The following is a 10704-nucleotide window of genomic DNA, read 5'->3' as shown; positions in this document are numbered from 1 at the left end:
AAAAATGTTCCTCCTTCAGAAGTTCCAGCTAGGCAGGCTAACGTCAGTTAGCTAATTAATTTGCTAGTTATACAGTAGGCGTATATTTATAATTATATAGTTAATGTAAGTAGACATGCAATCATAATTGACTGTAGCGCATATAAAACATCCACAAACTACCGATGGCTGAAAACACAATCATCGCGGGATGAACGAATTTCCAGGCAAGGGCGGTCCATTTAAAAATGATTCCTTCCTCCCTCACCCTTTGCCCTGCAAGTGTATACTCGTCAGACGTCATGATACGTTATCAGAAGAGTCCACTTAATTTGATGGCTGAGGGGATAGGGTGTGTCTTTTAAGTGTTTGGGATGCAGCTCGTGTATTAATCCTGCTGTAGGACTCAATGCGGCCAGCAGTGGTGGAAAAAGTACCCAATTGTCCTACTTAAGTAAAAGTATTGATACCTTAATAGAAAGTAAAATGTGAAAGTCAGCCAATAAAATACTACTTGAGTAAAAGTCTAAAAGCATTTGGTTTTAAATATACCTAAGTATCAAATGTAAATGTAATTGCTAAAATATACTTAAGTATCAAAAGTAAAAATATAAATCATTTAAAAGCAGATGGCACCATTTTCTTGTTTAAAATATGTACGAATAGCCAGCGGCACACTCCAACACTCAGACATTATTTACAAAAGATGCATTTGTGTTTAGTGAGTCTGCCAGGCCAGAGTCAGTAGGGATGACCAAGTGTTCTCTTGATTAAGTGCCTAAATTTGACAATTTTCCTGTCCTGCTAAGCATTCAAAATGTAATGAGTACTTTTGGTTGCAGGGCAATGTATGGAGTAAAAAGTAGATTATTTCCTTTAGGAATGTAGTGAAGTAAAAGTTGTCAAAAATAGAATTAGTAAAGTTACCCCAAAAAACGACTTAAGTAGTACTTTAAACAATTTTTACTTAAATATTTTTGCACCACTGGCGGGCAGCACTGGCAGGTCAAACGAACGACTAAAATGAACGAGTCACTCAGAAAAACAAATCTTGACTCTCGAGTCAGTAAAAATAGTTTTTCATAAAGAACGAATCATTCGTGACCTGCACATCACTACTGAAAACTGGATGTGGGAACTCTGCGCAGGTGTTTTCTTTAATGCCTACTACGTTAGGTTAACTAGTCCAAAAAAATAGTTGGCTAGGAAGTTCACCAATTCATGATTTAAAAAACTGTCCGGGTCTTCACAAATGACACTGCTGAATCTACAATTAGTTAGTTTAACGTTAGTTGTTTATCTCTAAGCAGCTGATGAGCAGGATAAGATCGCCTGCTAGCTAGCTATAGCGTCCAACTCCGACATGAGCTAAGCTAGCTTGGCAAAGGACTGATAATCACCAGTTGCTCAAGATTTGAATTCAAAATGCATATGAAAGTAATATTATTGAACAGTTTAACATAATTTGGTGAATAAATAAACACTATACATACTTTACATTTCGCAAAGTTATTCCTTATTTATTTTTTTCTGCGCCGCATGGTGTTATGGGATAGCCCAAATGAAGGCACCTTAGAAGCCAGAATTTTAAGGTACCTTGGGACTGGGACTTGCCAATTTTGACGTCCTGCCTAGAAATGCCTCAAAAGGCAGCATCTTTTTCGATTGTGACACAGCCAATGGGTTATTGTACAGCTAAACAGACAGACAGGACCCCTATACTAACGGACATGGCTGACTGTGGAGAGGAGCTAGCAATGTGATTGACAGGTTGGCCATGCTGAGGAGAATAGAGGAAGGCTAATATAATATTGACTGCATGTCTGTCTCTTAGTATGGGTGTTTGCTGGTTTATGTTTGTGTGTATTTATGTGTGGTTATGCTTTTAGGAACATGTGGTAAAGGAGTCTGACAGTTATGACAGATTGTTATGACACATGTCACTATACAACTTAAATTAGTCACATAACGCTAAGGAAAATATGATTATAAAACAACGACACAATGTCACACTCCCCTACCAACCCACATTCACCTCCCCATGTAGACCTTTCAATGTTTTCTGGACTCCACAATATTCTCTTAACCCCATGAGGTCAGGTTTTATATTGTCTCAGTATGATTGGGTGCGATGTTTTTGATGCTAAGGTTATCCAGATGGATTTGTTTCTACTGTATATCCATCAAAAGTGGGAAATCGAACAATGGCGTAGGCTGTTGCCCCATGCCTGGAATTTCCCTGCTTTCTCCCTGTGCTTGTTCCAGAGCTGTCCACTAGTCTCTGAATCCATCATCGGGTCTGAGCAAGCCCTGGGTCAATCCCAGGCAGGGACACAGGATACTGAGCAAAAGAAGGAAAGCCTGGGGCAAGGAACAGAGGAGAAATGGATGGGATCATATCCTGATTCTTACTTCTCCTCTGACGGTATCCGCTTTTCCATGGAAGTGTCACTGTGTTGACTTGTTTGCTCTCTTTACTCTCCACCCATTAACAGATACCACTGTGGAGGGTGTGAATGGAGAGCAAGCAGCAGCTGTGGTCAGTGTGTAAGAGTGAGAGAGAGAGAAAGTGAGACAAAAAGAGGAATAGAGATTAAACCACAGTTGTTTCTTTATCATAAATCTAACTTTCGTTTAGAACTACTTTTTTTCACATTCTTTTTTTTCTTGTCTCTGGTGTTTGGATGTAATTTGCATTAATGGGCTCCAAGTTGAGTGGAGAGAGAGACGCAAAAGGGAAACTGAATTGCTGCCTAATTAGTCAGTTCCAGCTAGGTCTGTGTGTGTGTGTGTGTGTGTGTGTGTGTGTGTGAGTGTGAGACATGGCTAGCATCCCAATGGTGGGCTGGGTAATGAAAGCATCATTACTATGAGTAAATCTGGGGCGACTCAACCCGAGAAAGTGCTTACTGAGTACTGAGAGCAATGCCTCCACTACTCTCTCAATCTGCCATTAAGCCCAGGATGTCTCCATGTTTACTGAAGTGTTTTGAATAGTATAAAATTACATAATGAACTACCCCTCGAGCAGTACAATAGGGAGTTTAGCAGGTAAGTGTTGTTTGTGAGGAAAAAAATTGGTTCTGCTGGATGACAGTGGCTGGCTTTTCCTGACAGAACTTGATAAGTGTGGCATCTTTGTGAGTGTGCCTGAGATCTGAAGAATTGCGTTAGCTCCCCCAACTAATACCTAGGCTTTAGCTCAGTGGGCTAACACAGGCTTGACAGAAGACAACCCTAGTTCAATAGCGTGTCGGTCACACACAGAGATCAACAACCAAGCCTGTCAAATTGGGACATTTAACAGGACAGGACACGATCCCAACCACGTCACACCAGCAGTAAGATAGTACAAGGGCCCAGTGATATGAGTGTCATAGACGTAGCTCATCCTCAGTGCCAGAGGATTTAGATGACAGGGAAGGGGTGGTAAAAAGCCTGCGTGTCAGAGGGAGAGAAATTGGCTGAGCAGGTGTCCGCTAACGTACACTCATTCTGCTTTTGATGGGATTAACCCATTGTCTCATAGCCCTGCACCTTTCAGATATGGAGAGTGACCTGTCAATCAGAGAGAGCTCAATGTCAGGGTCGTTAGTGGCCCACAGACCTGAGTGGCGAAGGTAAGGTGTTTTATTATACAGTAAATGCCACCTTAGGAGGAAGTTGAGGACACCAATACACACGGCCAGTGGTGGACACACACATTGATATCATATCTGTACCATTTAAATATTTTAATGTAACATTAGGCTATATGGTTACTGTGATGGTTTGTTTAGAGTTAACGTTTTAGAGTATAACTGTAATTACCTATTTAGTACCTCACTCACACACACCAGGCAATTGCCATACTCTAGCTCAACACCAACAATTTAAAATAGACTACTAAAATCATTCCAATCCTGATTAAAAGGCAAATGAAGTGTAGAGGTATGGGCTGGCTTTAGGACCATGCATCGAAGCAGCTAGTGATGGGAAACAAAGGCTTTCTGATGGCTTTGGTGCTTTCACCAAATTATCTGAAAAACAGTTCATTACTCTAAGCTTCATTATCTGTTCACAATGCACATTAGTGACATCTGCTGGTCAGCAATAAGTAGCAGTGTGTGATTATCAGATATATGTTCTTTTTCTCCACTGTTTTCATCGAAACTCTGTGGCAAGTGGTTGGCTTTAGTTGCCTATAATCAGTTGGAACAGGTTTGCATCTTACATCATGCTTCCCTTTGTTGCCTTGAAGTTGACTATTTTTCAAAAACTGAATTTACGGCATTATTTAGGATGCCTAAGACAGATGCTTATACTATACTAAATAAAACAAATTATTTGAACAACAGTGCAGAAAGTTTGGTTTCACATACATTTTTTTTTAAATCTTCAACGGGATTCGACTTTATACCCTCACGTCCCTGAATGTTCCATAGTTCCCTGCTCTACCTGCTAAGCTACTAGTCAGGAAAACCTTTTTGTACAAAAAACTAAATATATTTGTAGAAAGCATCGGGAGCTTGCATTTTGCAACACACCGTTTGAAAATGCATTTGATCAAATGAGGCGTCTGGCGTCGTTAATGACGTTTTCGGATTAAGTGATACGCGCATCGGAACACTGCTTCGAAGTTAGCGTCTTATCGATTTCGACACATTCCTTGTAGCTCCGGTATCAAAAGTAACATCACTAGAAACAGTGCATAGGTGGAAGATGGCTAGGTAACTGCTGTTTGACTTGACATGAAACCAGAGTTTTTGATTCCGGTGTTGAGGTACTGTAGGTGCGTCGCAGCTAATTGCTGTATGTTGACATGATCAGTCCATTCAAAGCTACGATACATATGTGATTTGACGTCATTTTATCTGTGGCCAATGACCTTGAGTCTTCTTGGATGGGTACTTCTAATGTAAATCTATGACAGCACCCAAGGGGGCTTGAACTGCCTAGCTCTCCCTGTAGATTCTGCGGTGACGTATTGGCTCAACTAGAGAATATTACCAACGTCTACTCTCTTGTCTTTTTCGCTGGGTGCCCCTCCACCACAGAAAGCACTGAGCCAGGCTGAAACACCTGCCTTACTCAAGAAAGCGAAAGAGACCATGTTTGTGTGCGGCTTTATTAACTAAATATATGTTTTTACATTGTTTGCAAACTGATACGTGACATGTATTAATGCCAAAACAACATGCAAAACAGACAAATTATTTTCGCTAAACAGGTATGGCTCAAAGCCAACCAGCCCTTAATGACGGGTTGCCACTGAATGCCACACAAACCTGCAATATTATGCAAATGGAGAATGGCCATAGTCAATAGTAGCATCGGAAGAGTAACTAAAGTAGTTTACACAGCCATACCTCACCCTTCATGGTAGTAACAGAGCGAACTCTCAGCCACCATTACGTGTAATAGCCGAGGAATCAGCCAGTTCGCTTTAACCACCTCTCCACTGTGTGTCTTTAAGTGGGATTCTCCGGCGCCAGGCGATAGGAGGGGTTGGAGTGACGCTGGCTTCGCTGCCTAGCGCTTTGGTGCTGCTGAGCTGAGCAACGCTCTTCACCTGCAGATGAGAGAGCGAGGGAAGTCGGGACGGGCTTTCTACTTCTGAAGAGCTCACCACTGCAAGTGCAGAGCACAGGGGTGGACGTACCAGCTATCACACGGCGCGGGGAAATTATACACTTACCAGAGAAGAAATACGAGTCGTGTCGCCTTTTCTAGCTCAAGCAGCCTCTGCTCGCTTGCAACGATGAAAACTGCTCTCGTTCTCTTGCTGACATCAGCCTTACAACAAGCCGCGTTTTGGGTGAGATTTCAACATTTTCAGTAACATAACGGAAGTGTTGCGCTCCAATGCTGCGGACAGTGTTGCAGAGTGCACAGCATCAGAGGCAGTAACAATGTTTTGGGGTTGATCCTGAACTTGTTGGTGTCGATTCTATTTCGATTTAAGGCTACTTTGTTCTCCAACACAAGTGATTTCTTCTCGAAGCGCAACGTGAGCCTTTATATTCTATCTTTATTCCCCCAACGAGACTTACAATACTTTTTAATGCGAATTGTCTTCCGTTTTCTCAACACAAATGAGCCTATAATGTATATTAGTTCATAGCGTAGGCTAGAGGAAATTATTTTATTCGGCGCATTACCCCTCCATCAAATTCTGACTAAATTGATGCCGCGCGCAGCTCTAGATGGAGTGCGAATATTGGTGTATAGCCTTACATAGGCTATTATTGCATCTCTTTTTAATTTCCTGGATATTTAATCTTTTTTATTTCCTTATTTTAATAGGCTGTCTTGACACAGGCAAAAATGCCACGCTGCAACGCAACTGTAGTACTCGGCAGAAGGCTATTATAGTATGAAAATGTTTCGTTTAATGCATTGCCTATCCCTAACTCGTTTCTTTTATGGACCAACTCCAATGAAACAAATATTTTACTTATGTCATGCCCATCTCCAAATGTATCCTAAAAGTATAAACAGGCCTAATGTTAAATGTCCTAAACCTCAATAACTGATTGCATTCTCCGCAATCCAGTAAGAGGGAAATCAGGGACCGTTATGGTGTGCCAACTCGCTTGGTGTTGCCAGCATAGTAGCGCTCAGTGGGATACTGGTTGTGTCTTCCCCGCATGCAGTCTGTCTGTGCCTTTCGAGGGTTGCCTGGATTCCGCACTGTTGGAAAACGATAGATGCATGAGCATTGTATATGGTACGCTTGAATTATCATTGTCATTACCACAGGAGTGACAGATGAGTGGACAGAGGCGTCATGCACTTAGAGGGCGCAGGGGTGCGTGCCCACTCAGATGTGTCTTGGAAAACCCCCCCCAAATAAATCAGTATTTATTTGTCTGTAATACTACTAGCCAAGACTAGCCAATAATACTCAAAAGCCACCCATGGACCCTCCATACTCCATGCCAATCCCACAACAACTATATAATATCAGTTCTCTGTCTGACAAGCAGTTTGGAGCTGTGGCTCAGAGTATTGTTTCTTCATCCTTTTAATTTAACCTTTATTTAACTAGGCAAGTCAGTTAAGAACACATTCTTATTTACAATGACGGTCTAGGAACAGTGGGTTAACTACCTTGTTCAGGGGCAGAACAACAGATTCTTACCTTGTCAGCTCATCCTATGTAATGTATTCCTAGCGAATTGGTGATGTTTTTTTTCCCCTTGTTCAGAGAAATTAGTAATTGAAGTTCTTTGGTTTATGTCATATCCCAGATCCTGATATTACGAGATTCTGAGCACTAGATGATGCTGTTCCTGCTATTAAGTGAAACAAGTTTGAATAATCCCCTTCCTCAATGTTAACGGGATAATTCACCCAAATTATAAAAAGACATGAAAATCAAATGTAATGTTATTGGTCACATACACATATTTAGCAGATGTTGTTGTGGGTAAAGTGCAATGCCTGTGTTCCTAGCTCCAGCAGTGCAGTAGTATCTAAAAATGATTCACAACAATACACACAAATATAAAAGTAAAATAATGGAATAAAAATATATATATTACATTGAGCAATGTCAGAGTGGCATTGACTAATATACTGTAGAATAGAATACACTATTTACATATTAAATGAGTAAAGCAGTATTTAAACATTATTAAAGTGACTAGTGTTCCATTATTAAAGTGGCCAGTGATTCCAAGTCTATGTATATAGGGAAGCAGCCTCTAAGGTGCAGAGTTGCATAACTGGGTGGAAGCCGGCTAGTGATGGCTATTTAAGTCTGATGGCCTTAAGATAGAAGCTGTTCTTCAGTCTCTCTGTCCCAGCTTTGATGCACCTGTACTGACCTCGCCTTCTGGATGATAGCAGGGTGAACAGGCCGTTGCTCGGGTGGTTTATGTCCTTGATGATCTTTTTGGCCTTCCTGTGACATTGGGTGCTGTAGGTGTCCTGGAGGGCAGGTAGTTTGCCCCCGGTGATGTGTTCGGCTGACCGCACCACCCTCTGGGGAGCCCTGTGGTTGCGGGCGGTGCAGTTTCCATACCAGGCGGTGATACAGCCCGACAGGATGCTCTCAATGTGCATCTCTAAAACTTTGTGGGGGTTTTAGGGGCCAAACCAAATATATTCAGCCTCCTGAGGTTAAAGTGGCGCTGTTGCTCCTTCTTCACCACACTGTCTGTGTGGGTGGACCATTTCGGATCGTCAGTGATGTGTACGCCGAGGAACTTGAAGCTTTCCTTACCCTGTAAGCAGTCTATTGACAAGGTATGACAGAAACCAATGCTTTGATTTTGTTGGCCACTGTTTCCAATGCTAACTTTGTAGCATTTGTGGCGCAGGTCAATGGTACCTACAGTACCAGCCAAATAACACGTATGGAATCATGTAGTAACCATAAAAGTGTTAAACAATTTTTAAACAATATTTTATATTTGAGATTTTTCAAAGTAGCCACCCTTTGCCTTGATGACAGCTTTGCACACTTTTAATTATCTCAACCAGCTTTGAGGTTGTCACCTGGAATGCATTTCAATTAACAGGTGTGCCTTGTTAAAAGTTCATTTGTGGATTTTTTTTTCCTTAATGCGTTTGAGCCAATCAGTGGTGTTGTGGCAAGGTAGGGGTGGTATACAGAAGATGGCCATCAAGCGCTATAATGAAACTGGCTCTCATGAGTACCGCCACAGGAAAGGAAGATCCAGAGTTACCTCTGCTGCAGAAGATAAGTTCATTAGAGTTAACTGCACCTCAGAAATTGCAGCCCAAATAAATGCTGAAAAAGATTTAAAGTAACAGACACATCTCAACATCAACTGTTCAGAGGAGACTGTGTGAATCAGGCCTTCATGGTCGAATTGCTGCAAAGAAACCACTACGAAAGGACACCAATAATAAGAAGAGACTTGCTTGGGCCAAGAAACACGAGTAATGGACATTAGACCGTTGGAAATCTGTCCTTTGGTCTGATGAGTCCACATTTTTGATTTTCGGTTCCAACCGCCGTGTCTTTGTGCGACGCAGAGATCATCCGTTCACCTACTCTGCATATGTGGTTTCCTGTGTGAAGCATGGAGGAGGTGGTGTGATGGTGTGGGGGGTGCTTTGCTGGTGACACTGTATGTGATTTATTTAGAATTCAAGGCACACTTAACCAGCATGGCTACCACAGCATTCTGCAGCGATACGCCATTGCATCTGGTTTGCGCTTAGTGGGACTATCATTTTTTTTTTTTAATAGGACAATGACCCAAAACACACCTCCAGGCTGTGTAAGGGCTATTTGACCAATAAGGAGAGTGATGGAGTACTGCATCAGATGACCTGGCCTCCACAATCACCCGATCTCAACCCAATAGAGATGGTTTGGGATGAGTTTGACTGCAGAGTGAAGGAAAATCTGCCAACAAGTGCTCAGCATATGTGGGAACTCCTTCAAGACTGTTGGTCAAGACTGTTTTTTTGGTTACTACATGAATCCATATGTGTTATTTCATAGTTTTGATATCTTCACTATTATTCTACAATGTAGAAAATAGTAAAAAGAAAGAAAAACCATAGGTGTGTCCAAACATTTGACTGGTACTGTATTTTATCATTTTCACGCTTAATTTTCAAATCACCCTAAAATATCAAACATTTTTACTTATAGATTCTTTAGATATGAAGCACGAAAATGCTAATATAAGTACCATTGACTTGCATTGGATTTGTGCCACAAATGCTAAAAAGTTAGCATTTGAACCAGTGGCCAGGTAAACAAAACCAAAGCATGTGTTGCTGTCATACCTTGTCCATAGACTGCTTACAGGGTGAAATGACATGGAAGGACCCTGAAGTGTAGCCTAAGTGTGCAGGCGTACACACACACAACAAGAACAACAACTGTCCTGTGTGTGTGTCGTCTGTGTGGGTGTGGAGGCGCCATAATTTATCCCACACAATGAGCCCTCATTAAATTCCCTATGCCCTCTGGCAGGTTTAGTGTCAGGATTCCCAGTTACATTTTTTAAATTAAATCGGATCAGATAATGCAGGTTTCCCCTGTTTCCAGTCTTCTCTTCTGAATGGCAGCCTGTTCCATAGATCCCTCCACTGCCCCCTGCACTGAGGACCCTACCAAATTACATCTGCTAGTACCTGGTCTACAGGATCAATAAAAACTACTTTCATGTATTGGAAAAAATGTATGTTGAATTAGTGTAAATGTCTAACAAAATACTCAACAATACATTCAATCGAACTTACTTGCTGCACTGGCATTTGTCTAGAAAGTTGTTCATTAAAGCTGATACCTGATTTGGATCGAATAGGGCTCAGAGTCTCACTATACAGACTCCTTGATGGTGGTGGAGGTAGATCTGGAGCAGGGTGGATCAGCTCTGCAGCCACCAAGGGTTTCTGTTTGTTGTGGGAGTGGGGTGTGTGCAGGTGCGTGTGTGTCGTCCACACATTCCAAATCCCTTGAATGCTTTCACCAATATGAACACTCTGTTTCCATGTCTGCTGTATTTGTACCACCTCTATTGCAACCCTTGAATGAACAATGGGGAGAGTATGAGGCCAAACATGCCCTCGCCCCCCCCCCCTGATTATTTGAAGATGCTAATGTTGTCTTTATTCACTGACATACCAACTATGTATTCATTGTGGTTGCTGGATCTAATCCCTGAGCTGACAAGGTAAAAATCTGTCGTTCTGCCCCTGAGCAAGCCAGTTTAACCCACTGTTCCCCGGGCGCCGAAGACGTGGATGTCGATT

General features: G+C 41.9%; 1 protein-coding gene across 1 annotated transcript in view; it reads left to right on the top strand.

Annotated features, from left to right (window-relative positions):
* The first annotated feature begins 5438 nt into the window (after positions 1 to 5438).
* Positions 5439 to 10704, top strand: part of LOC106571924 (cadherin-4) — a 397705-nt gene continuing 392439 nt past the window's right edge. Inside the window, exon 1 of the mRNA XM_014145495.2 lies at positions 5439 to 5776. Coding sequence (XP_014000970.2) covers positions 5720 to 5776 — 57 coding nt within the window. The 5' untranslated portion in view covers positions 5439 to 5719. The remainder of the gene's footprint in view (positions 5777 to 10704) is intronic.

The sequence above is a fragment of the Salmo salar genome, chromosome ssa15 (assembly GCF_905237065.1).
Source record: "Salmo salar chromosome ssa15, Ssal_v3.1, whole genome shotgun sequence".
NCBI lineage: Eukaryota > Metazoa > Chordata > Actinopteri > Salmoniformes > Salmonidae > Salmo > Salmo salar.
The sequence above is the reverse complement of the archived record's forward strand: the minus strand, read 5'-3'. Positions and strand labels throughout refer to the sequence as shown.